The sequence below is a fragment of the Oryx dammah genome, unplaced genomic scaffold, assembly GCF_014754425.2.
Source record: "Oryx dammah isolate SB20612 unplaced genomic scaffold, SCBI_Odam_1.1 HiC_scaffold_24, whole genome shotgun sequence".
NCBI lineage: Eukaryota > Metazoa > Chordata > Mammalia > Artiodactyla > Bovidae > Oryx > Oryx dammah.
In genome coordinates, this window is record NW_024070208.1 from 69211707 (window position 1) to 69239675 (window position 27969).

Consider the following 27969-nt stretch of genomic DNA (forward strand, 5'->3'; position numbering starts at 1 on the left):
GGCGGCATTTCACTGTGGTCTAAAAAGAATATCTTGATTCCAAAAGTGCTTATACTAATTCCAGGTATTTTAAAGGACAGGGGTAGGGAACAACAGTTGAACAGTCATAAGACACAAGTCCATGTTCTCCTTCCTTTGGGTGCCACGTTCTATATGCTTCCTAATAACATTTCAGAGCTCATTAAACCCGCATTCCAGGAAGCACATTTGCCTGGCACTTATCTCTCTTTTCTATGGTTCTCGTAAAGGTATCTATTTTTCTCACCATTCCTTGATGGTCAGATGATTGTAGAGAATTTTTTTAAAACACCAAAGATAAAAAAATAAAACCAGCAAGTTTATCATAGCAGAGGGCAGGATTAAAGATGAAGGCACAGAGTCTATGTTGTCCTTGGCTATATACATGGAGGATAGTAACTGATCAACAGACATCCTCTGCATTATTTTACGTGGATGAAACATAAGGAATGACAAGAGCGTCTACTATGCAAATAATCAAGCATTCCTTAAAACTCATACATATTTAAGAAGTTAAAAAAAAAGGAAGAATCAGAAACCAGGAAGAGATGGTTAATTCAATGTTCCACCAACACAGAAGCCATGCACTGGGCCTATGGGAATCAATCCGCACGCACTGACCTATTTAGTCCTCACAACAGCTCGAGGAGTTGGTACTGGGAGCGGCCTTGTAAGGGAGAGGAGATGGAATTCCATGTCCTGTGCTTTTCCTCACTATTCTGTACTGAATGCCTGGTTAAAACCACTTACTAACGGCTAATTTCTAAAACTTTGCCCTGTCCATCTATACACACTGTAATTCTCAAACTCCTACCCTTTCACAGAAAGCCTTCAACTCTAAAGATGCAGCTTATTTCTTATAGCAAAATTTCATCATTAAGACACTTAAGATGCCGGTTTTTCCCAAAAGAAACCTTTCATATGTTAAACAAACCATTTATAATTGTGTTCTCAGAATTATGTGGTTATCAGTGGGCAAAATAGTAGTACCTGAAGAAGGTTAAATCCAGAAATCTTATCTGGAAAAGTTATTAAACCACACACATACAAAAGAAACAAACTAACAACACAAAAAACCCTGATACCTGAGAAAGTATCTGTGAAAATACCTGTACTTAAAAATATGCTCTACTGGGGGAAAAAGAATCAACACTTTCATCCAACTAAAACCAAGAAATCAAAAGAAATTAAACTTAGATGGTGTCTAAAAAGAACATGTGAAAATGCTCTGATGTGCATACCTGAGGTATAATTGACATTTTCTTCCTTAAATCATGAAGACCAATTTCGGTTGTCAAGATCTTATCAATCCAGATTTTACCTTCAGGCTCCGACAATCTAAAAAGGGCAGCGATGAGGGAACTTTTTCCAGCTCCTGTTCTTCCCACAATGCCAACCTGTAAAGAGATCCAGGAGGGATTAAGAACTAACAATATGCAACAAACCTAGGAAAAACTCTGGTTGCTGAAGATGAATTTTAGAAGTTCTACTGAGTGTAGTCTCTCTAGTTCCTCAACTGTGGCACTGTTGAGATTTGGGGTCAGGTAATTCTTTGCTGGGGAAGGGAAGCTGTCCTGAAAATTGCAGGATGGATATCAGTAGCCATGGAGTCTACCCATTTGATGACAGAAGCACGCGCCAGGTGGTGGAAACCAAAAATGACAGACATTGACAAATGTGCCATGGTTAAGACCCCTGGTTCGAAGAACAGAATCAGTCCACAATCAGTAAAAAGTCAGAAGCTTTCCAAGTGTTCCATTAGAATTCAACTTTTACATTAGTTGTATTCCTACTGTCTAGATATTTTGAACATTGAGAATTATGTGAGCAATTTTACAGATATGTCAACAAGTCAGAAGTCTTACATACAAACAAATATTCATATTTCCAGATTTCTTTCAGTTAAGAGAAAGTATTCTTTCGTAGACAAACTAAATCACTTCCAGATAATAAATACCTTACTAATGACTTGTCTTGAAAGGAAACATCTTAAAATTTTAAAATGCTAGTCTCAGTGTCTTAAAAGGCAGTAGCCAGGTAGACAAAACACACATAATGAGGTCAATGAAAACAACAACACAAACAACACTTTCTATTTATATGGGATCTTTCATCTCAGCACTTCAAAAGACATTTTACAAACCAATTAATACTTATAATTAAACCCTGGAAAGATACGTGTCAAGTATCAGCCAAGTTATTAAAATCTAAGCAAACAGAAATTAAGTGCATTAACAATAAGATCAAAGATTCAATATAATGCACGGAAAATGCGGATCAGGGGTAAAATTTTATTGTAAAAACTGGTTAGTTGTCCGAATTCAAACATGTATACAGAAACTGGTCTTTTTTACCAATCAGGTGGCAAACTACAAATTCCCTGGTGGGGCATACGATACGCTTTCATGTGTGTTAAGGCACTTCCGTCGTGTCTGACACTCTGTAGCCCGCCAGGCTCCTCTGTCCATGGGATTCTCCAGCTAAGAATACTGGAGTGGATTGCCATTTCCTCCTTCAGGGGATCTTCCCAATTCAGGGATCAAACCAGCATCTCTTCATTTCTATCACTGACAGGTGGATTCTTTACAACTAGCACCACCTGGGAAGTCCACAATATAGGTCAAGCCCAGTAGGGCATAGCCAGCACCAGCAACTTGTGACCAGCAGTGCTCCCCTCTGCGGCCTTCTGAAGTTGGCTTTAGTGATGTTTGTGTTTTGTCTTCATCATCATCTCCCTCACCACCAAGCTTATACTCATACAGAGGGGGACGTGCTTTTCACTCACTTGTAAATAAATTTTAAAAACAGGGAAGAACCAAACCACTCTGAGCACTGATTATACTATGGTAACTTGATTTATTTTCTCATTAAATACTTCCAAAGCTTCAAACCTTAAGTCTGTAAAGACAATAATTCAATTTCAAAAATTTAGACACATTAGCAGAAAGAAAAGTGGCTTTTCCTTGTACCTATTTTGTATGATATGATAAATCCTGATTTATATAATATAGTTGGGACACTTTCTGCATCTAGGCAGGTCCTAGAGAATATATATATATATATATATGTGTGTGTGTATGTGTTCTGTGTTTTACACGTAGATTTTGAACACGTGGATTTCGTTCCAGACCACCACAATAATGGGAATATCAAAAAATAACTCAAGTCATATGGATATTTTTCTTCCTCTAAAAAATTAACCATCACCTGATCCCTCTTTGGGTTGGAGTGACTTCAAGAACACTGAATACAGGTCACTGTGACAAATATAATTATAATGAAAAGATTTGAAGTATTGCAGGAATTACCAAAATGTGACAGAGATGTGAAGTGAGTAAATGCTATCGGAAAAATGGTGTTGCTGCTGGTGCTTAACGCAGAGTTGCCACAAACACTCCATCTGTGAAAAAACAGAACCCCCCAAAGAAACAGCACTTTGAAACACAATAAAACCAGGTATGCCTCCATTTCTGGGTGTTTTAATATGTAAATCAACACACAACACAATACAGGTGAGAACTGTGTCTAAGAAAATGTTTGTATACTTCTATGCTACTCATATTGGTGGTGGTTTGGTTGCTAAGTTGTCTTTGCCTGTTGTGACCTCATGGGCTGCAGCCTGCCAGACTCCTCTGACCATGGGATTCTCCAGGCAAGAATACTGGAGTGGGTTCCCATTTCATTCTCCAAGGGATTTTCCCAACTCAGGAACTGAACCTGGGTCTCCTGCATTGCAGGAAGTTTCTTTACTGAGTCACCAGGGAAGCCCATGCTATTCATATCAGCTATACTGAAACTGATGCATCTGTGTAAACTGGGATATTTGTAGACTTTGGGTAAATGGCCAAGATATGGCAGGGACACTAAGGGCTGCTCAGGGCCATAGAAATGCAACTTCAACAGTCCAGCGAGGAGAGGTAAGAACAGAACAACTCAAATAAAGCCCAGACCAGGCTATCTCTACCATTAACTTTTCAAAACTATCATCTGAAAGTCTTTCCCAGGTCACCAACGGGTTTTACAAATTGCCCATGGAGAGTGCCACCAGTGTCACTGAAATTTACATTCCTGAAACCAAAGACACTCAGAGAAAATCATTACAGAGGTCTTGCTCAAATGCAATGCTGAGAAAAGAGGTCTCTTTGGGCCTGAGACTCTGCATGTCTGAGAGGCTCCCAGTTGTAGTAGGTGCTGTGGTCCTGGCAACACAGTCTGAGTTGCAAGGAATTAGGAAGCTGGGACAATCTGGGAGTGAGGGGAGGGTTTGCTGAGGATATATTATGTAAAAAGGAGAAAGGGTAGGAAACTAATATTTTTGCACATTATATCAAGGTCTAGTAAGCATCTGTAAAAATGTATTATCCAAGTAATAGCTCCGAGCGAGAAAAAAATAACAAACCAAAATCAATCTACCTCTAGAGCTGGAAAACGCTTTAAAATGGCCCAGTACTTTCTAAAATGATCAAATCAACCACAAAATCATCTAAATGAAAAATGCAGCCTGTGCTCAGAATCTACTTAGGAAGTCTACGGTGCTATTTACCTCGTTTTGGTTCTTTATTTTTACTTGCTATTTCTTCTATGAATTAGAAACCAGCATAATACCATTAATTTTTCCCATTTACTTCTGGGAATAGGGACAGCAGAGAAAATGAGAGAAAGAGAATAAAAGCCCCAGTTGTGCTAGGCTGGCTCACTCCCACATCCCCCCCACTCTCAGTTCTCAATCAAATCCAACACCAAAGGTGTGTCCTGCAGTGACAGGGGCTGAGACAGATGAGCATGAGGGGAACCCTAGGATGTACACAGGCAGAGTGAAATGACTTCCTGAACACACTGCCCGAGTGTCATCTCCAAACACAGAAATGAAGCTAACTGTGATACAGCGGACTGAGACAAAGATCAAAAGTCACATTATTGCAGTTTTTAATTCACTCTCCAGCCTCAATTTTCCTACATACATTTTATAAGCTCAGATAGATCTATAATTCAGGGATTTTAAGCTGGAAGAATGCACGCAGTTGTATTGCAGTTTCTTAGATAATTCATATTTTATGGCTTTGGGGGAACTTAAGATGGGTAAATTAACAGAAATATATATACAACAGGAAATATGGTGGACACAATGTCTGCAAGCAAGCAAACCTCACTTCCTTCCCAACCTATGAGCCAGCTTTTGCTGTGTGACTGACTGAGGCTTCTCCCTGCATATCATTTCGGCGTTAAATTGGATACTCTTTCGCGTCACAAGGGTATCATTCATTAAATTACAGCTCCAGTCCACTAGATGGGTCTGTGGTGGGAAGAGTTTTAAAGAGCAGTTAAATACCAAGTATTTAACATGGTAGGTAATAGGTTATTTACGCAATTGTGCTGTGTGTGTGTTTCGGTTACTGGTTGTTCACAACTATGTGTTACTCATTCACTTTCCCAGTGGGGAGTCTCTCAGCACACTCTGTGTGCCCTGAAAAATACAATTTTGTGGGGGAACAGAGATGAAAATAAGATGCTCTCTGATCTTTAAGAAGCATTAGGGATCTGTGAGATACAGACCCCAAATTACAAAGCGTGTCAAAGATGCCATCAAGTACAGATAACGTAACACTTACCAACTTAGCCATTTTTACGTGGACAGTTTGTGTTAAGCACATTCACTTTGTTGTCCCTCCCGAATATTTTCCCCCTTGTAAAACTGAAACTAACTCTGTATGCATCATACAACAACCACCAATTCCCCTCGCTCAGGTCATGGCAACCACCATCCGATTTTCTTTCTTTATGGATCTGAGTACTCTAGGAAATCTCAAGTCAGTGGAATCCTACAGTACCGGTTCCTTTTGTGTCTGCCTTATTATCAGTTAATCTGATGTCCTGAGATCGGGATGTTCTTCCTTTTTCAGGCTGAATGTTTCACTGTGAGGATACACCACATTTGTTTATCCATTCGCCTGTCACTTTATTCATTTATTTTTATTTTACTTTACAATTCTGTATTGGTTTTGCCATACATTGACATGGATCCACCACGGGTGTACATGCAGCCATAAGACACTGAGGAAGAATTGAGTGTCTTGCAGAAGCAGACGCGCTAGAGTCATCTTAGCAAATGAGGAGCCGTTCACTAGGCAGGTGCCGAGGGGAAGGGTCTCTGAGATAGAGGGCAGCATGTGCAGTGGGGGCTGGGAGGACAGCAAGCTTCGGGAGAGCCCACAGACGACCCGAGTGCCGGGAGTATGTGAACATCAGAACCTGAAGCTCTAGGGGCAGGCGGGGCCAAGGTAGGCAGGGAAGAGGTTCCTACCGCCTTGTCGACTCTCACTAAGTCTCTCTTCCAAGAGCCTGCCCTGGTTCCCACCAAAAGACCGATCTAATCTTCATGGACATAGGATGAAAAGACTACCCCCCGACACACCGCTCAGGAAGCCCACAGCACATGCGGGCCTAATGTTCCCAGGTAAACTATTCCAGAAGGAAGTGGCTGGAACAAACCTTTTCTCTTGATTTAATGAGTGCTGTCAGGTGTTTCAATACCAGAGGCCCATCTAGGCTGTACGAGAAGTTCACGTTGTCAAAGATGATCACGCCTTCATGGGGCCAGGACGGCAGCGGGCGTTTCTGGGATTCCCAGGGCGCTTCTTTTTCCAGATCTGTATACTCGATCACCCTTTCTACTGAAATCATCTGAAACATAGGACATCACACGAGTTAGGAACAGAGGGTCTTCGTAATGGATGTCAGGTTATAAATGAAACTTCTGCTTTTGTATCTTTATATCTGCATTTCTATAGTTAAGAATACCTCAGGTTTTAGCATCTACACAATACAGAAGAATTGCATCCACAAAAGACAGAAGTGCGAATTTAAAGAGCATACTGATGATGGGTAACTTTTCCATTGTCTCATAACACATTTATTATGGCCACCATGTTCAACATTATATTAAGACTAAATGACCTAGAGAAATTAAATACTCTAAGTGACCCAATTTTCATATATAAATTTTTAAAAATAGAAAACCTTGTCAATGAAAACAGTATGTGTGGACAGAAATCATTATTATTAATATTTTGCTGTAGAAGGATCCTCTGTTGTAGATGAGTAGAACTGGATGGTCACTACACCTCATTTTAATAATTAGCTACTTTCTATTCTATTTAGAGTGAAACAGACAAATTTCAGTTTCATCATTTTTCTCTCTTTAGGAGAAAACGAAAATATTCAAAAAAGGAAGCAGTTTACATATTGACTAAGGCCTCTTAAACAAACATAACTTGACACCTTTGATAGTACTTTCCAAAAGAAGGGCCATCAGTAAGTTCAGGCATTCAACACATACAAAGAGACATTCTAAAATGGAGATGGTGGGGAATAATTAAATTAATTGAACAAATAAACCTCAAAATACTAAATTCTTAAACTATTAAATAACAAATGTAAACAAGCCTCTAAGAAATAAGCTGTATCTTCTGCAGGATGTCAGAAACTCCCTCCTACAGAGGCATGTATTAAATTTGAAGACAGCTTGTGATGAATATAAAACCAGCTGACGTAGCATACATAAGACTGAGAAAAGATGTGTTTATTTTATTTTAAATAAATGTTAAACAGATGCTGGAAGGATCTAATAAACCCTGTTAGCTATGATGTAAAAAAAAAGTTTTAAGAGTTTTTTACATAATAATTGCTTTTATGTCATTCAATGTTAAGGAACAGGCTAAAAGGTAACATCACCATATTTTCAACTTCGGCACTTTGCCTGACACACCACTGGAACATCCCCATGAGCGTGAGGGCGTAGGACAGCGCCAGGCCAACCTGCCCAGCATCCAAAGCTAAATGAGGAAGAAGAAAGGAAACATTTCAGTCCCATTGTTACCCTGAGCTAGGCTCCTTCCGTCACTGTGCCTAGACTTCTCTATAATATTTAAATCACTGGCACATAGATAGTGTTTCTTATACTTTTACTAACTGTTGATAGAGAGCATGAAAGAAAAGTAAAAAAAAAAAGAAGAAGAAGAAAAAAACAACCACTATGAACACAGAAAACTATTAAAAGGGCCAACAGGGTTGACATACTCTTGACAGTTATGATGTAGGGAAGGAAACACGTCATCATGCAGACTTTCGTCACTATGGTTTCAAGGATCATCATGTAATTTCACTTTTTACGTGCAATGCAGCCACAGTTGGAAACCACAAAAAAACAAGTCAATTGGTTCTAAGAGCCAGTGCTTTTAAATCCAAAATACTGCTCTTGTTGTTCCATTATTCAACCCAATGATTCAGTGTTGTTACTATGGAATAGTAATTCACAATAGGGATGGTGAATGCACCCGCTCATCTGGTACCCACACAGCAGCGAGGATGGTGTTCTTCCCTGCAGAGAATGTTTCTCACCGCAGTACACCAGGCATCTATAACCAAGAGATCTGAGCAGTCCTAAAGCCACAAGCTGGAAAAAAGCTTAACAGCAAACTTGTTCCTCTCTTCCCAAGCTAAAATGCTAGCAGTAATGTTCAGAAGGTCAGATGCTAGGCTAACTTCACCCCACTGAAGACAGATTAAACGGATCAAAGAACCCATCAAGAAGTCTCACCAAAAGCCTCATCAAGACACAAGTGACTCCTCTACAGGGGCCACATTGCAGTATCACATGGTGCAAACGCTTTAACACAATTCATTAGAACGAAACCGTATATTAGACAAAGGGGCAACAAGGTAAATTAATAAACTGCAAATGAAGCTGTAACTGTACTCAAACTACAGTGATGCACTTACTTTTTGCCAGAATCAGGGACCCAAAGGCGACAACAATCACAAACACAGCACAGATGGCATCCAGACGCACAGCGAACCATCGGGACGTCGTCAGAAACAAGAACCAAGCCTCTGGGTTTGAGGACAGAAATGAGCAGAATGAATAACCAGAGATATCATGTAGGCTGCTTTGAATTGGGACGGGGTCTTCTGCGCAGGTGAACTACAGAAGATTTTTACACAGGTTAGGACAGCCAAGTCATAGGCTCAAGCACCTTGAGGACTGCAACAAGCTAGCTTCTGACATGACAACGTATGGGAACACAGGAATCACTCCAGGAGCCTTGTGGGAAGCAGGCACTGGAAACTTCAAGCCACAGGTTATAAAGAGAAATATGATCCTAATAATTAACATACAAAAATGGCCTCATCGTTGTGTGTCTTCTGGTACTGGGCTCCAAGTGAGGCTTATCCTCTCACAAAGTTGACTGTTCCCAAGTCTATGCTAGCACGGATCATACCTGGCACTCTTTCCAGCACCATCTGCACTTACTACAGGGCCCCACATAGTGTTAATTCGTAGGAGCCAGTATTTGAAGGACCATCAGATAACAGTATCTGCATGTGGCTTTCCAAATGTCATTTCATCAGTTGGACCAGGATTTTATTAATGTAGAGGAAATTCTGGATGCCGTATCTGATAATGGAGAAATTATTTTCCTTAATGCTCTGAAAGGATGAGATGCTTAGATAGCATCACCGACTCAATGGACATGAGTTTGAGCAAACTCCTGGAGACAGTGGAGGACAGGGAAGCCTGGCGTGCTGCAGTCCATGGGGTCACAAAGAGTCGGACACGAATGACCAACTACAGCATGCTCTGAAAAGAGTCCGCAAACGAACAGCCTGTGGGCCAAGGATGGACACAGCTTCCTTTTTTAAATAAAGTTTTATTGGGAGATAGTCACAGCCATTTGTTGATGTATTCTTTTTGCCTGCCTTAGTGCTATAATAGCAAAGCTGAGTACTTGCAACAGAGACTGTGTGTTTTTTTTTTAAGTTTGTTGACATCCTTCTTAAAGGGCCAAAGGCATAGGAGGTGCTGACAGTTGGACAAGGCAACGCAGTAAGAGGAGGAAAAGCAGGGGGTGACGGGAAGAGGGGAGTACACACAGGGTGCTGAGAGCAAGGGCTGGGGGAGGCAGGTTTACAGAGTGAGACGCAGGGTGGCAGAGAGAGCGGTGCGGGCCAGCAAGGCCACCTGAGAGGGAGGTCAGGCCTCAGAAGGCAGCATATCCCATCCTTTGAAACCATTTCCAGAATTCTACAGACCTGAGTGCAAGTCCTGGTGTGAGTCAAACAGCTCCTGAAACCTCTGTTCAGCTTTGTACGCCCGGATGGTCCAGAGGCCTTGGAGAGAAGACGATAAGTGGGAAAACACCGGGCTCCGAGCTGGGGAAGCAGAGACAGACACACGACAGAGAAAGTCAGGGAGGCTGGATGCGAGGAAGTCAACTGTTTCCTGTGCTTGGCCGGTCATTCACCTTCCCAAGGGGCACACCCAGGGCTTCTTGGCGACTGCCTGGCAAAGTACCTACTGTGACCCTCAAATCGCTCCTCATCCCAAGCTTCACTTTCACGACCCGCATATGACAGATTCCCTTCAGAGTCATCTTTGACCAAATTTAATTTGGACCTGTATTTAGATAACGCATTTCTGTACTAACTCATTCATCAAGGTCCCCCTCAATCTTGCCCCGATCCCTATTCTTCTCTGACATCCCTCCAGGCAGAAGTCATAATTTACTAATTTCTGATTGTCATTTTTAAACGTAATCCTCTATAAGAGTCCTCACCGCACTGAATTTTTATGAGCTTTGTGTTGTCACGACGATAAGATTAGAAACTTAAGGGCTGGCAGAGGACAGCGGTGAGATAAGTGAGGTGAGCGGACAGTCTGCCGTCTCTTAGCATCATCCCTGCACCTGCTCCAGGAGTCTCTGGGCAGGTCACAGAGAACCTGGTGCTATACCGCCCTTGTGACCACAGGACCCGTGCAATTAAGGCATCTTCCGCTCTGGGAAACTGATGGATGTTCTTATAATTGCCCTGCTGGATACCCGGGGAATTTGGAGGTCACTACGGCAAGTGACACTCAAATCACCCTTGCAGAATCTGACATGGCCTCAGTGGCCATTCGCTTTTGAGTGATTTCATGTGGGCCTTGGGCCTGCTGTCACATGACTGGTCATTCGTTTCCTGCCATCTTCTCTAAGAGCACACTGACTATAAGCACCAGGGTCAGGATCCTGACCATCAGGGAACAGGTTGGCTGCAGGCTGCTGGGCAGTGAGGACCCCTTACGGTTCTCATTTTGATTGTGAACAAGGCTGTAGGCTGTTTTTTTCATAGGTAGACTGACCTGTGTTGTATTAACATCAGCAGGACATCACTTTTTACCTGTGCATCTCTTGAAAATGATTATTACTTCTAACATGATGCACTATTTTCCTTTATAGAAAAATGATGCAATATTTTCTTTTTACTGAGTGGCTGGTCTGTGTTAGGAAGTATGTTAGGTCTATGTTAGGAGGAGCAAGACAAAATCGGTCCCTATCCTCATGGTGCTCACATTCGTTCTCCTGGTGCTATAATGCAAAGCTGAAACTAACACACTACCAGCTCCATGTGCCTTAAGGGCCACACTGACTCATAAGGCCCCTAATATGCAATTACCAAATGTAGACTTGGTGAGAAATTCCAAGACAGAATCTGCAGGATTTCAGGGTTCTGGTTAATTATCATAAATGGAAGTCAGTCTGCACTGACATCCCAAGTTGAGAGCCCCGGTACTCACTTGTAGATTCTAGACGTTTGACATCTCGCGATGTTTCTAAGAAATATCGCCGGAGAACAAAGAAAACAATGCCAAGGGGAACCAGGGGTATGGCAATCCAAGGAATCACTGCCACTGCCACGCCCACCACACCAATCACTTGTAGAAATGTCTGAAAGAGAAAATATAGATAACAAGGGCCTGTTTATGGAGCATTCTCCTAAAAAATAAAATTTAATGGGTTGTTTTGTTAGGATTACACTCCTTTTCCTCAAAGGATATGCTGGAAAAAGATTGCCCTCGTGCTGTTTACTGTACACTTACCATGTGTAAAACACTGGGCTACGTACGAAGTTTCTAGGTATAAGCTCTTTTTATCAACTAAGCAGCCCTAAAGCGCAGGCAGTACCATTTGGAAAAGATGAGAATATCTGAGGGTCACAAAACAGAAACTATCGTGAGACAGTCAGCTGTCATCCTATCACAGATGAGGAAACCAGAAACCTCAGCTATACATGGAGAGATAAAGAAGTGGCTGGTTACAAATTCTGAGTTCAGAAAAGGAAGAAACATTCAAATATTGACCTTTGAAAGCTGGAATTCTTTCTTGGTTTTCTGTCCATTGTGACTCTTTATGAGTGCTGACTACACATAGGTCTGTACATTCAAAGCATCACATCTATTAACTCATTATTCATCACAGGAACCCTACTGAACAACAGCATTGTCTCATTTTATAGACGGAGAGCAACATCAACTTGATGTCGAATGCAAAGCGTAAGTCACAGAGCCAGGGGAAGTCTTGGCATGAGTGACTGTGATAAATTTCATCTTCCCCCAAACCTACAGCCAACTTTCTATCATTATGCTAAAGATTCAAAGTGCCCATTTCAAACAACTATTTGATCCAGTATTTCACCTGAGAGAATATGGTCATTGTGGACAATAAGGAGTGATTCTTTTCTTTGCAGCCAATGACAACCTACACCTGGAAAGCAAAATCCATTACCGTGCCATCTCAGACAGAGTTTGGGGCTAACCTTCTCAAATACTACCAATAAGGGTCCAACACTCTTAATCTGAGCAAAAACTGAGATATACCAACAACATAAAAACATGGTGACGGGAATTAAACGAAATAATGTTTATAAAGTGCTTACCATTTCATATATAACAAATATAAATTCTAACTTCCTTCATTCTGTTCTAGATGCAAGGAACCAGGAGGGGATGGTGTGTTAATAGATTAATGGGCCCAAAGAATCTTAACAATCTCATGAAGCCAGACTCTGAGAAAATGCATTAAGGACAGGAACCGCTTCGTACGACCCAAGGGCCTATCACAGCGATTGCAGAGCATTTCCTAAATGGAATGATGACTGTGGCTTTTCTCTGGCCACATCGAATGTGAGGTCTACATTGTTTAAAGAGGCACATTTCCAAATATATGACGACTAAACCTCATGCCTACTATAATTTCTGTCCTCTCTGTATTTCTAACTATAGGCATTCCCAAGACTGATAACCTTAGGGAAATGGAGGCAAGCCAACATTTTTTTTTTGGAGACATAACGTTTCTCATTCCATGTCCTCTCTCTTTCAAGCTTTTGTATGAAGACTTAACTGTTAAGCATTTATGGGAAACCAAGGAACAATAGACTGGTTCCAAATAGGAAAAGGAGTACATCAAGGCTGTATATTGTCACCCTGCTTATTTAACTTATATGCAGAATACATCATGAGAAATGCTGGACTGGAAGAAACACAAATTGGAATCAAGATTGCCGGGAGAAATATCAATAACCTCAGATATGCAGATGACACCACCCTTATGGCAGAAAGTGAAGAGGAACTAAAAAGCCTCTTGATGAAAGTAAAAGAGGAGAGCGAAAAAGTTGACTTAAAGCTCAACATTCAGAAAACGAAGATCATGGCATCCGGTCCCATCACTTCATGGGAAATAGATGGGGAAACAGTGGAAACAGTGTCAGACTTTATTTTTTTGGGCCCCAAAATCACTGCAAATGGTGACTGCAGCCATGAAATTAAGACACTTACTCCTTGGAAGAAAAGTTATGACCAACCTAGATAGCATACTGAAAAGCAGAGACATTACTTTGCCGATTAAGGCCCGTCTAGTCAAGGCTATGGGTGTTCTTTGGAAGGAATGATGCTAAAGCTGAAACTCCAGTACTTTGGGACCTCATGCGAAGAGTTGACTCATTGGAAAAGCTTCTGATGCTAGGAGGGATTGGGGGCAGGAGGAGAAGGGGACGACCGAGGATGAGATGGCTGGATGGCATCACGGACTCGATGGACATGAGTCTGAGTGACTCCGGGAGTTGGTGATGGACAGGGAGACCTGGCGTGCTGCGATTCATGGGGTCGCAAAGAGTCGGACACGACTGAGCGACTAAACTTCACTGAAAGGAAAAAGTGGTGCTCTTATGAATCAAAATGAGTGATATTTTCTCTTCCATGCAGTATGAATTGGTAGTTGAAATTAAGGAAAAAAGCTAGTATTTGCAATCTTGTGACTCCCTGGAAATTCAACGGTCTCCACCCCCAGGTCAGCCTTCTTGGAGCAAGCAGCCTGCTTAGGACACCAAGACTGAGGATCCGGTCACTACCACCTGTGGAAGGGAAATCTGATGAGCACCTCTGAACGGATGCTGTCTCTGGACAGCAGCTGTTTCTGACAAAAACACAGTGGCGTCTAAATAAATTGTTAACTAAGTATACAAACACAGGAGAGAAAGGAAAAAAAAAGTAATGCTTTCTGGAAAAATGTTAATGGCTTTGTGCAAAACACCATTCAAAAAATGTGAAAACTAAAATAACTGCTTTATTCCTAGTGCACATGGTAAATTTTCTCATTTCACTGAAGAAATTCCACCATTCCCTAGATTCAGTTGACAACCAAGTAAGTGCTGGTGACTACCTCACCCTCAAATTATCAATAGATAATTCATAATGCTTGCAATGGGTGCCATCTCTTCAGTATTTAACAGGCATTGTATAATTTCATTATCATATCAAATCTGAATAGGAGATTCCTGTTTTAAAAGTTCAGTGAGGTTTAGTAATTTGCTCAAAGTCAGAGAATTCATTCATTTTGACTCCAAGCCTGTCCTTTTAATTTCTGCCTGCTATGGTATCCCAAGTAGATATAAAATTCATAATAAAAACGTTAAGATCTAAATATCTTCCCCTTTTATATTTTTCCCTGTTTATCTGAATTTTCTATTTCTGTTGAATTTCTTAGGGTCACACGGGTCTCTTCTATGCAGGCACCAGTCCATGTTTACTAGTTAATTAGGGCATCAGAGCCTGCTCACCTCAAACAGCAGACAGATCAGGAAAAGGTCTTAAAAAAAAAAAAAAATCAACACTACACATTTTAATAAATACTGTTTAACAGACACTTACATATTTTAATAAATACTGTTTAAATAATAAAAGTTTCATAAGCATAAAAAACAACCCAATTTACTTGTCATAAATACATAAACCCCAAGAACACAAAATGAGACTACGTTTTATAAGTTCAATATATACATTTGGGTTAAAGTTTCCCCAGGAATTCTCTATGCCTACAATTAACAGTATATTCTAATATTGCAGATATAACGTATTCCTTTCACAAGCACAGTTTTAAATATGAGGGCCTGTTTGCCTGTTTAGCATTTAAATTCCAAATTGCTTACAGTCCTATAGGAATTCCTAGGTATCTACCCATGTTTTACTTTCAACTTAATTCCACAGGATTCTATTCCTGCTAGTCTTTGTGAAGCTTGTGCCAAAGAACATGTTTTCTATAAACAGCAGTAAAAATGTATTCTTCTTATTTTATGCAAATAAATATGCCATCCATACTTTTGGCTCACTACATGCTTATTTGAACTCTCTCTCGCTCATGCTCATATTAGGCACAATGTGAAATATGTATTTAATCATAAAGTCACTTAATAAGTAGACATTACTTTTATTATCTGTGTACAGTATTAAAAAATAAAATCAGGATTATTAAGATGGCTAACACCTCAAAAGACTCTCAAACCTTTGAATTTTCCTGTCAGATTCTTAAGAATTTTGTTATAAGTTGTGATAAGTACAAATCATCCTGACTGCCTTAAACTTCTACTACTCATTTATAATGGAAGATATGACTCAAATGCCATAAACAAGATTCATCTCTTGGCACAAGTTTCTTCTGATTTAGGGAAAGAAACAAATGCTGCCGAGTTTTTATCAGTAAGGTGTCTGCTGATGTGGCTGTAGGAGTGATTCTATTTATTCTGGAAACATATGAGATAAAAAAAAATCACCTTTTAATGAAATGACTATCTCACCAATTGTGCTGCTAGGATAACACAAGATACTTGTTTTAAAATCTTGAACAGGCTACACAAAACTCTCCAAGTACTAAGAAATAAAATGTAATTTCTATGAATCAATATTCAGTACCTTTCAAACACAAGATAAATATTAGTAAAGGGAAAAACAAGGAAAGCTCTTCAGTGTAAGGTCCTAAATCTAATACTGACCTAGAGTTCATATTGAGTCTGCAGGTGTTAAGTGGAGATGGTATCTTGAATGTTCATGGGAGTTTAGAGACCAGCTCTGGTTTGGTTCCAGACCCTTCGTTTATCACCTGTTTCTCTTGACCTCACCCAACCCAATTAATTCTGTTAAATCAGAAAATGATGGGAAGTTGGTGTGTCTTATCTGTATGATGAGATCCATACACACTCTAGTATTAATTAAGTTTTCTAAACATGTGCTGTCCTTAGAATTCATTAACCGTCTCTTTCATCCCTAATTTGACTGCCTCAGATCTTTTCTCAGGCATCCACCCTGGCTGCGAAACCTGTGTAATTCTTCAGTTAGCCCTTAATCCTGAGTCACAGCTAGCTCTTCTGAAGAGTAAATGGTGAGATCTGGTTTACAGTTCCTGAACCAACACAACAGAAACCATTAGGAAAACACAGTGCACTTTCCCCTTCCTTTGTGTTCAGCAAATCTCAATGATCAATAGCTTCCTGTCTAACCTTTCTCAGGGTCTGAGCTTATTATGAAATTCAAGACACAGAGTCTATCTAGTTGCTATTTTAAAAAAGGGCCACCTTAACACAACTACTGAAGCCCACATGCCCGAGCTCCACAAAAAGAAAAACCACAACGGGAAACCTGCTCACTGCAATTAGAGAGTAGCCCCTGCTCATCGCAACCAGAGAAAAGCCAGCACAGCAACAAAGACTCAGCACAGCTAAAAATAAAATAATTCAAAATCTGAGTCAGTTCTAATGAGGTGGATAAACCTAGAGCCTACTATACCGACTGAAGTCAGACAGAGAGAGAGAGAGAAATATCATATACTAATGCATATATATGGAATCTAGAAAAATGGTACTCTAGACAAATGGTACTGAAGAATCTTTTGCAGGGCTGCAGTGGAGAAACAGATGGAGAAGAGACTTATGGACATGGGGAGAGGGAAGGAGAGGGTGAGACGTATGGAGAAAGTAACATGGAAACTTACGTTACCATATGTAAAACAGATAGACAACAAGAATTTGCTGTGTATCTCAGGGAACTCAAACAGGGGCTCTGTATCAACCTAGAGGGGTGGGATGGGGCGGGAGAGGGGAGGAAGGTTCAAAAGGGAAGGGATATATGTATACCCATGGCTAATTCATGTGGGTTTGACAGAAAACAACAAAATTCCGTAAAGCAATTATCCTTCATTTAAAAAACAAATTTATAAAAATAAATAATTAAAAAATTAAAAGGCACACCTTAAAAATAATCCACATAAAAGTGGAAATAAAATGTTGAACAAGGTACCTCATAAAAAAAATAAAAGAAAGCCGAATAAAAACTAAATAAAAAAGTATCTATCTAACATGAAGTTAGGATGGACTGCTAGAAATAAAGGAAAACATTTCATAAGAATAAGTGGTCAAAACAACAAAATTTTGTAAAGCAATTCTCCTTCAATTAAAAGATAAATAAATTTCAAAATTTATAAAGGGTCAATTTTATCCAATAGATTTTTTCTAAATCCAAATTTACATGAGCCTAATAACATAGCTCAATAATGTGTAAGGCAAAATCTGGCAAAGCTTAGCAGAAATACACAATGCCATACCCATAGTAGGAGATTTAAACTTATCTACCTCAAAAACTGAATAGGATAAACAAGTTTAAAAAAAAAAAAATCAATGGAGATATAATTATATTTTTGAAACATCCTTAACAAACATGACCTAGTCAAGAAATATACAATAAGGTAGTCATTAGATGTTCTTTTCAATTATATATCCTATACTATAAAGTAAGTATTGACAAACTTTAATGGACAGAAAGAGTACAGAATATTTTCTGACCTAAGGGGATTTAACAAGGAATCAGTAACAAAAAGGTAACTATTGTATCATTAATATTTGGAAGTTCAGTAACACATTGGGAGTATCATCTAATTCAAAAGTGCAATAAAATTAAAGTATTCTGACATAAAACAAAAATCTACAGATATTAAAATTTGAAGGCTGCAACAAAGGCTGTGCTTAGATGCTATGTATTTCCCTCTCTCCACACACAAAAAGACATTAGGCCCAGAGAGCTTCACGAGTAGACTGTGAAGAAAGTTTTACCAAATTCATCCAGGGAATTTGAGTCCCGCATTATCACAATAGAAAAACCAGACAAAAACATTAAAACAAACAAAAATTATAATCCAAACCGTCTTAAGAACACTAAAGGACACACCAACAAACTGAATCTAACAACACAAAGAAGTAATGTTTCACAATCAAACTTGGCTAGGTAAGTCAGAAATCCACAGGGCTGGCTGTTACAAGCGATAGGCTGCAACTTTTGGGCAGGAGCCAGTACTGTTCACATAGGCAGAATTTCTTTCTATTCACAGAAGCCTTAGCTCTTAAGCCCTTTCAACAGACTGAATTAGGCCCACCAAGACTATCTAAGATAGGATTCCTTACTTAAGTGAACTGATTGTGCACTTTAATCATTTTTACATAGTATCTACACAGTAACAGCTTGACTACTTTTTGACTGAGTAACTGTGGGAAGCCGCCTGGACAAAATGACACATACACTGACCCTGGTAGCTTAGTGGTTAGGATTCCAGGCTTTCACTGCCACGACCTGGGGTTCAATCCCGGGTCAGGGAACTTAGATTCCCACAAGCTTGAGGTAAGGCAAAAAATGAAAAAAAAAAAAAAAAAAAAACACATAACAAAAAGATACATTTCTCATGTATTTTCATGAGATCTGCATACCTTTGATACTAAAAACTGGCAAAACATTCCAAGAAAAGTATAAACCAATATAACTCATGAAGAAATGAAAATATTCTTGACAAAATATTAACAAATTGCATACAGTGATATGAAAAGAATAAAATACGTTACACATTATGACCAGCTGTAGTTTATTTAAGCAATATAAGGTTAATTTAACCTGCAAATATGACTTGGTATAATTTATCACATTTAAAAATTAATGGTGAATAATATGATTATCTCAACAAATGTAGAAAAAATACTGGCCAAATTTCAAGACCTAGTCTTGATTTTTAAAAACAGTAAAATTCTCAGGAATTTAGGAATTAAGGGAAATATTCAATCTACCTAAAAAACTGTAGTTAACATCATTCTTGATGGAAAAATATTGAAATAGTTTTGCCTTAATAGTACAAGGATTTATCACTCTTTTCAACATTTTACTCAAACCTCTGCCACAGGAAGGAAATAAAACTAATAAATATTGTAAGTGAAGAAGTAAAACTGACATGATTGTGGATATAGAAAATTCTGTATAATTAAAAAAGAAAAACTAAGTCCAAGAAATGCAAAGTAGATTCACAAACAAATTATATTTCTATACAGTAGCAACAAGGAAGTGGAAAGTGATCTTAAAAAACAATTCCATAAATACAATTGAAAGACATCAAATATTCAGGAATGAAGTCAACCAAAGCATTATAAGACATATAAAAACTAAAAAACACTTCTAAAATTAAAGATGACCTCAGTAAGTCAAATATATAACTGACCTCAGACACTCCTCAAACTGACCTACAGATAAAAGGAAGTATTAATCAAAATTCCAGAAGGCTTTCTTTGAAAACAAATTTAAAGGTTTCTAAAATTTATACAGAAAAGTAAGTGATCTAGAATGATCCAAACAATCTCGAAGAAGTACTGAGTTAGAGGAATTAAACCAGAAGACGTCAAGTCTTACTAACACACACAATAACTAAGACTGCGGTATTGGTAGAAGGATAAACAAATCAGTGGAACAAAATAAAATATGCCAAATAAATAAAGTATACAAACACAGACTTAACTACACAGAGTCAAATGATTTTGAATCAGGTGCCAATTCAATCCATAAAGATGTTGTAAATAAATGTGGCTAGCATAACTGGGGAAAAAATGACCAGTAAGCAGGCATGAAAAAGAACTCTATCATTAATCATCAGCAAAATGCAAATTGATACCACAATGAGAGTAGTCATGCACAGAAAGACTAGACACAAAGCCTGATAATATTATGTGTTGCAAAAATTGCAAAGGTGTGGAACAACCAGAACTCCCATATATTGCTGGTGGGTGTGTAAAAAGGGTGCAACAATCTTGAAAAGTTTTATGGTAATTTTAAGTTAACAAATGCTTACCTTATGACTGAGCAATTCCACCCATACATACGCATTCGATGGAGAGGAATGATAACCTATGGCCATATAAACACTTCTTAGAGAAGGTTCCCTGCTAAAAGCTACACACAACGCAAATGTCCATCAACTAGAGAATGGATACATAAATTGTGGCATCTTCATACAATAGAATGACTCAGAAAGGAGTAAGAAAGAAAAGAACCACTGAAACATGCCACAACACGGGTTAGGTCTCGAAAATCTTGAAAACATGTTAAGCAAAAGAAGGCAGCGCAAAAAAACCTGTACTGTGTTGATTCCATTTATTTTAGGAGCACAAAAGCAGGAAAACTGACACACGCTGACAGCAATCTAGCACAACCGTCGGGTGTGGAAATTTACTCCAGAGGGCCAGGAGAGATTTTCGGAGGTGATGAGAATGCTCGAAATCTGGTTTTGTGTGCTAATCAAAGGAAGGCTAAATCAACAGACCCAAAGCAAGAGTTGCAAGAAACAAATGCACCCTGAAACTCACAAGCAGAGAACAACCACAAGATAAATAGATTACAATAAATCACGTTCCACAACAGATTGAAGCAATATATCCACACGTAAAATGCTAAGTACAGGGTTTTAACAAAAAAAAAAAAACAAAAATTAAGGAAGTTTTTCAGCACACCCGCTCTTCATTTTGTTGCTAAGACAGAATTGAAGAAATGTACTCAAGAATAGAGTATAGAGGACTTCCCTGGTGCAGTGGATAAGAATCAGCCTGCCAATGCAGGGGTTCAATCCCTGGTCGGGGAAGATACCACATGCTAAGGAGCAGCTAAGTCCACAGCTACCGAAGCCCTCATGCTCTACAGCATGAGAAAGCTGAGCACCCCAACTCAAGAGTGGCCTCTGCTCAACGTGCCCAAGGAGAGCCCGTGCGGAGCAATGAAGAATCAGTTCAAACAAAAATAATTAAAAAAAAAAAAAAACCAGCATATGGCCCTCAACCTGAGTAAGTATTTGATGTTTGATCATTTCTAAACATACAAGATGGCAGGGAGAGAAAGTATTGTGAATAACAGCTGTAGTTTTTGAATGGACATCATCCAATGATGCTATAATGTAAAATTTTACGCTCTAACCACCACCAGGAGGTTTGGGGGAAAAAATGGGGTCCTTATTTTTTTCTTTAGGTCTTAATTAGCTTCTTGTTAAACTATAAACATTATCACTGGAGCACACATGCTGGGACATACCAAATGTAACACTTGGTTGCCAGCCTAAGAAGGTCCCCGCTGATTAACTGTCACCAGGCTGACGCTGACGGTGCTGATTTCTAAGTGTGCTATTATGCTGGGAAAAAACCCAACCATCTCATCTTTCATTAAACAGAAAGGTAAACAGAGCATATGAGTGGGCTTATGTGAAGTATATTACCTTGATATCAGAAACCCAAGGGTCAAGTGTTTGTAAATATTTCCAGTAACCAGTATCATTGATTCTCCTTTCTATTAATAAGGAAACCCACTTAAAGTTGGCAGTGTGCATAAATCTCTGGGACTAGCATTTCCAGGGAATATTCGATCCCTGCAAATTCCTAACTAAAACGCTTTTGTTGATTTTAAAAGTGTGAAAATGCTGTGACTCAGTTCAAATGAATGAGTTTACTTTTAAAGAGTCCGTAAAACAGAGATCTTTCAAACAGGGCAAGGCTGCCTAACTAACAATCTCTTTTGTCCAACCGGGATTTGAGGGAGGGGTTGGGGGAAGGGGTCAACACACCACAGAAAAGCTCAAAATGACAAAGTCATTGTTCGGTGAAAGGGGCTGGAATGCTTTCTACACACTTTCCCTGACATCTCTACACAATGAAATGCAAGGGTCAGTGGTACCAAGACAAGTAAAGGCAGTTCCACTCTTGGCTTTTATAAAAGCAAGTGACCCAGCCTATTATGCTGAGTCTCAGGCTTTGTTCTCAATATCCAGATACAGTTGCCTCTTCTTCTGCGCTCCCCTCTCTGGAAAGCAATGACTGAGGACACCTCCTTCACTTTTCTTTTTTTGGGGCATTTTCACTTCATAAAACTGCAGTCAGTGCGTTGTGTGTGTGCTGAGGAGGGAATGACAAGGTCCCTGGTGGTCTCACCAGGGCCGGCATTGGTGGTTCAAGAGGCCTCAGGATAAGCCCTTTGTGTACATGAAAGGACGTGAAGAGTCAGTTATTTGAGCCCAGCCGAGCTGTCGTTGTGGGGTTTTCTTGCTGGGCCGGGGTGGGGAGGGTGGGGGGGCGCGGTGGGAGCAAATCAGGAGTGTGAGGAGGACAGGTTTGGCAATTCAGCTTTCCTCAATAAATTACAGCATTTACCTGCATGCAAGTTTGCATGCTCAGAGCAGTCTCCCAATTTTTTAGTCTGCATAAATTCAAGCTTTATTAATATGCATAAATTCTTACTGGTCATTTCCACATATTCTGCTATTGGAGGATTTCTTCAAAATGTGTTTGTGTTCCATCCTTTTAATCGAAGTAAGTGTGTGTGAAAGTCACTCAGTCGTGTCTGACTCTTTGTGATCCCATTCTCCAGGCCAGAATACTGCAGTGGGTAGCCTTTCCCTTCTCCAGGGGATCTTCCCAACCCAAGGATCGAACTCAGGTCTTTAATGGAAAGAGTTTAGGAATAATTGAGATTCCTTACTACATGTTACCTGAGATCTTGAAGCTTCAGAAATTCTACAGAAATATTTAGCTCTATTCCCCACTGGCCCCCAACCCAACGAGCCTACATTAGGAAGTGTCCATTAGGGACTTTCCTGGTAGTCCAGTGGGGCTTTCCTAGTGGCTCAGACAGAAAAGAATCTGCCAGCCACACAAGAGACCTGGGTTCATTCCCCGGGTCAGGAAGATGACCTGCACAAGGGAATGTCTATCCACTCCTGTATTCTTGCCTGGAGAATTCCAGGGACAGAGGAACCTAAGAGGCGATACAATCTATGGGATCTGCAAAGAGTTGGACACAACTGAGCAATTAACACTACCTTTCCCTTTGGTGGTCTAGTGCTTAAGATTCCTCGATTCCAATGCAGGGGGTACGGGTTCGATTCCTGATCAGGGCATTAAGATCCCACAGGATTCAGAGTGCAGCCAAAACATTTAAAAATCCATTAAAATCTTCGGGAATTGCAAACCTAGAAACACTGTGTGTGATACACATGGGCCTGGAAACTGTGACAGTTACTTTAGTGCAACATAATGCATTATTGGATTATTTTTCCTAATTAAAAAATATATATAACTCTGTATGCCAGACAGCAAAAGAGACTCAGATGTATAGAACAGTCTCTTGGACTTTGTGATGGAGGGAGAAGGTGGGATGATTTGGGAGAATGGCATTGAAACATGTTTAATATCATATAAGAAACGAATCGCCAATCTAGGTTCGATGCAGGATACAGGATGCTTGGGGCTGGTGCACTGGGAGGACCCAGAGGGATGGTACGGGGAGGGAGGTGGAAAGGGGATTCAGGATGGGGAACACATGTACACCTGTGGCAGATTCATGTTGATGTATGGCAAAACCAATACAATATTATAAAGTAATTAGCCTCCAATTAAAATAAATAAATTTAAATTAATTTTAAAAATGTGGCATTTAAAAAACCTAACTAGGCATTATTTATCATTTAACATGTAGTTAGATATTACACCAAGAATTTTATTGACTCCATTATATCTACCAAACAAATTTTCTGAAATTGGTCATATTATCTCTATTTTATGGAGAAGGAAAGTCCAGCTTTTTGGAAAAAAGGATTCAAGACTGGAAAGGCAGACTGTGGGGTTCCCCACTCCAGCCCTTAAAGCTCTTGGCATCATGAATGATTACCAGTTAACATAAAATCTGTATATGATTCAATATACCCTCAGACCATGAAAACATCAAGATTTTCCTAGAGATTTAAGAACTCTGCAAAAAAAATCATTTTCAAGATTCTCACATCATCAGAATCGTACTAAATAGACTTTGGCAACTGGGTTTTTTCATGCTAACTTCTTCTTCCTTTGTAATGAACAGTTGGTAACTGTAATTTCACTGGACAGGTAACTGAAGAATCAAACTAGCAGTGTATAAACCTGTGACTGGCCCTCTGTTAGGATATGAGCATAACACTAGCATCACCTGAGGGAACAGACTGTATTGCAGTGTAGAATCCCAGTTAAGAACGGAGGGTTTTCATCAGCCACACCTGACATTATGATCTGGCTGTTCCAAAGATGAACTTGGACACACCAGTGCCTCTTCCTGTCTTCCCTACCTTGTCAAAACCCCAACATTCTACCAACATTCCAAACCAGATTCCTGTGACACAAGTCATCCTATGTCCTGACCCCCGCTGGGCCTCTCCATCTTTATCTCCTCCAATGACTGATCTCCAACTTCACAATCCAACTATTTATGCTATGCCAGTGCCACCAACATCCCAGGAGTGAGGTTCCCTGCCCTTTGTGCCTCCTCCATCCCTAAATAAGGTTCTAGAAGCCATCCCCAACTCCCCAGACAGGGTTTCAGAAGATGCTCCCTTAACTGCTGCAATCTAAATAGTTGGCCAACGCTAGAGTAATTCAGAATCTTAATGTTTTGGTATAATTTATCAATATGTATGGGTATCAGGTCAGAGTGTCTCTGTATAAATCCCATCTGTAATGCATCATTCATCGAGAACGTCTATGACAACTGTGAAACTCTCAGCACAGAATTCTCCTTTATTTCTCCAATTCATCCCTCACTCCCACGCATCTGCTGTCTCATTAACATATTTCCTATTCAAGCAAAGCCTTTATTAAGACCACCCAGAATATCCAACTTGCCAGACAAACAACTCTTGCACTTGGAATTCACAATTTAACAGTTTCGGTAAGTACTGTCATCTACGAAATTCTAATACCGTTCTATGATATATTAGTCTGTATTTCACTGAAGAAAGTACACTTGATTCCTAAATAAGCAAACATTCGGGGATTTGAAGGAAAAAAACAAAGGTGTCTGCTGGTCTTAGAGAATTGTGGGCAGGTTAATCTATTCAACACAGTGTTCAAGAGGCAAAGACACAAGAAACAAAGAAATAAAACAAAGCAGGTCTTTCATATAATTACAAAATAGTAAATAAAATTCTCTTTAGGGAGTTAAAAGGAATAAGACAAGAAAAAGTATATAGAATAAATACTTTAGAAGAAAATGAAAATAATCAAGTATCTTTCAAGGTTTACCAAATATACCCAAGGATGAGCAGAATCATCAAAAATGAGCTTGAACACACTTGGCACTAACTTCATCCTTTAAAAAGAAAACTGAATAACCCGCTTCACACTTCTCGTACCTACTTCTCAGCTGGTGACTGAAAGAAGACTGCTTCCCATTGGGCACTTGGCTTCCAGTCACACCTCCAACCCCACCATCCACAGGGGTCTCATCTGGGATCAAAGGTCACCTCTTTGAAGCTCCACGCATCTCCTGACCCAGGACAAGGAACTGCCTCCAGCCCCCAACCCATCTAGTTTGCCTTCCAGGACTTCCTTCTGCAAGTGATGAATTCCTGGAGGACTCCCTCTCCTTGGGGGGCTGGAGAAGACTCATTAGGGGAGGGCTTTGTACCTCAAAGCCTCAACTCTAACCCTTGTTTGTTGAAGGGAAAGAGGAATATATCACCCAGCACAACCCCAATCCCCAGCCTATCAATACTTCCATGAGCCCTGAAAATCATTCACTCTCTCTGGGAAAACTTGTCCTTCTTCACAGACTCAGCGGCTATGCTCAGTGACAGACATTCAGGTGCCACACTCATTCCAGGTTTCTCTGTTACTTCCAATTAAGCACAGGATACCTCCACCTTATTGTCCAAACACATCAAGGAAGATCTGAGTGTGGAAATCACATTTGCCTCACACGGAAATAAAGCCTTATCCATTCTCCTAAATAGTACACTCTCACAGTAATGCATCAAACAGTACTGTACTTGATGACTGTCTGTCTCACCATAGAAGACGGGAATTAAGTTTCATTCACCTCCATGGCTCAGCTGGTAAAGAATCTGCTTGCAATGTGGGAGACCTGGGTTTGATCCCAAGGTTGGGAAGATCCCCTGGAGAAGGGAAAGGCTACCCATTCCAGCATTCTGGCCTGGAGAATTCCATAGACTGTATAGTCCATGGGGTCGCAAACAGTCAGAAACAACTGAGCGACTTTCACTTCCCTTCGTCCACATTCCAAGCCCTGCCTGTGCCTACCACATGGAGCACACTCAGTGAGTGAAGCAAGGGCTTTACTTTTTCCATCCCACATCCCTAGCACATAGAAGTCCAATAAAAGACTGCTGAAAATGAACCAAAATGGAAGGTATGTTGTAGGAAAGAAAAATGTTGAAAGAACTACAAATTTTCACATCAGATATGTAATAGGAAGAACTTATTTATGAAAAAAACTTCAATGTTTTCCATTATTATATATCTAGTTGCAAATACAACAATACAAATACTGTTCAGTGCAAACTGAAGAATATAACTGCCCATCAAATGTTATAAATATACCGTATTACTGGAATGATTAATCACTAAGAATTATTTAATCCTAAATAAAATTAAAATTTAAAATTAAATACTAAAGAAACATTGTAAATATTATGTATGTATGTATGTACCACTATTAACTAAATTAATCACTGTTAAGAAAATGAGTGGCTATATTTATGTTGCTTGTATTTACATTGTGCTATTAAAAATATCAGTCATACACTAAGAATGTGAATTTTAATGGACCAGTATTTTCTTTGGTTTGTATTTATTCAAATTCAGTATATTCTGAAAGTCAAACCCTTCTTCAAAGAATTCCTTCCATGTTGAACTCTCTCGCATGTGAGATATTTAGTTTTAACGAGGGAAGAACACCAAGTTCTGGCTTGATAAATGACTTGGTTTTTAAAAATACTGTTAGTACTCAAAGGTATTATGATTTTTGAAAAAGCAAACAAACAAACGAGTTTCAACAACACCCTGATAAACCAGATTCGCGCTGCCAGCCACTGGCTAACTTATCTGATAATAAGCCCACGGCAACCCTGAGGTAACCTACAGACTGTTGTCATTTTGTATAAATTATTTATTTCCTATGATACATCCAAAAACTTCCCTCACTTCTGGCCTTCCCTTCCAGAAGGCCTTGGCAACCAAAAATTGGTTTCTGTTCATTCACTTTTGTTCCATACCTGTGTCAACTCAGGTTCCCAAATCCCACACATTACCCCACGGTTCCTCTGGAATTCTCATGGGAATGCCAGACAGTTGTGAAGTACATTCGTTTTAAAATGAGCTGTGTCACTCATCAGCATGGATATGGATCACTCACTAAAACTAAAAATGAAACAAAAAATAAACTAAAACCCATAAATGTTCACACAAATTCAAATTGAAGTCCAAGGGACAAAGTTAAGGAAATAGTTTCTATCTGCCCAGCAAGCTGGTTCACACTTTAAATACCGTTTTCTCATCTTAGTCACTTTGTTAGTGAAATGAATGATAAAATCTGACTTCCGACTTCCTCACTGGAGAATTCCCTTTCCTAACCCTTGATGAGGATTCTGTTCTCCGTTTTCTTTCCCCAATTCACCAGCAGCAGACTCCATTATACTACAA

The 27969-nt window shown here is 39.6% G+C and overlaps 1 protein-coding gene across 1 annotated transcript in view; it reads right to left on the bottom strand.

Moving 5' to 3' along the window:
- Nucleotides 1-27969, bottom strand: part of ABCC4 (ATP binding cassette subfamily C member 4) — a 188147-nt gene that overhangs the window by 23795 nt on the left and 136383 nt on the right. The window contains exons 21-26 of the mRNA XM_040267343.1: nt 11633-11783; nt 10108-10227; nt 8797-8907; nt 7750-7850; nt 6508-6699; nt 1260-1415 (exon numbers count right to left, since the gene is read on the bottom strand). Of these exons, the coding sequence (XP_040123277.1) occupies nt 1260-1415; nt 6508-6699; nt 7750-7850; nt 8797-8907; nt 10108-10227; nt 11633-11783 (831 nt within the window). The remainder of the gene's footprint in view (nt 1-1259; nt 1416-6507; nt 6700-7749; nt 7851-8796; nt 8908-10107; nt 10228-11632; nt 11784-27969) is intronic.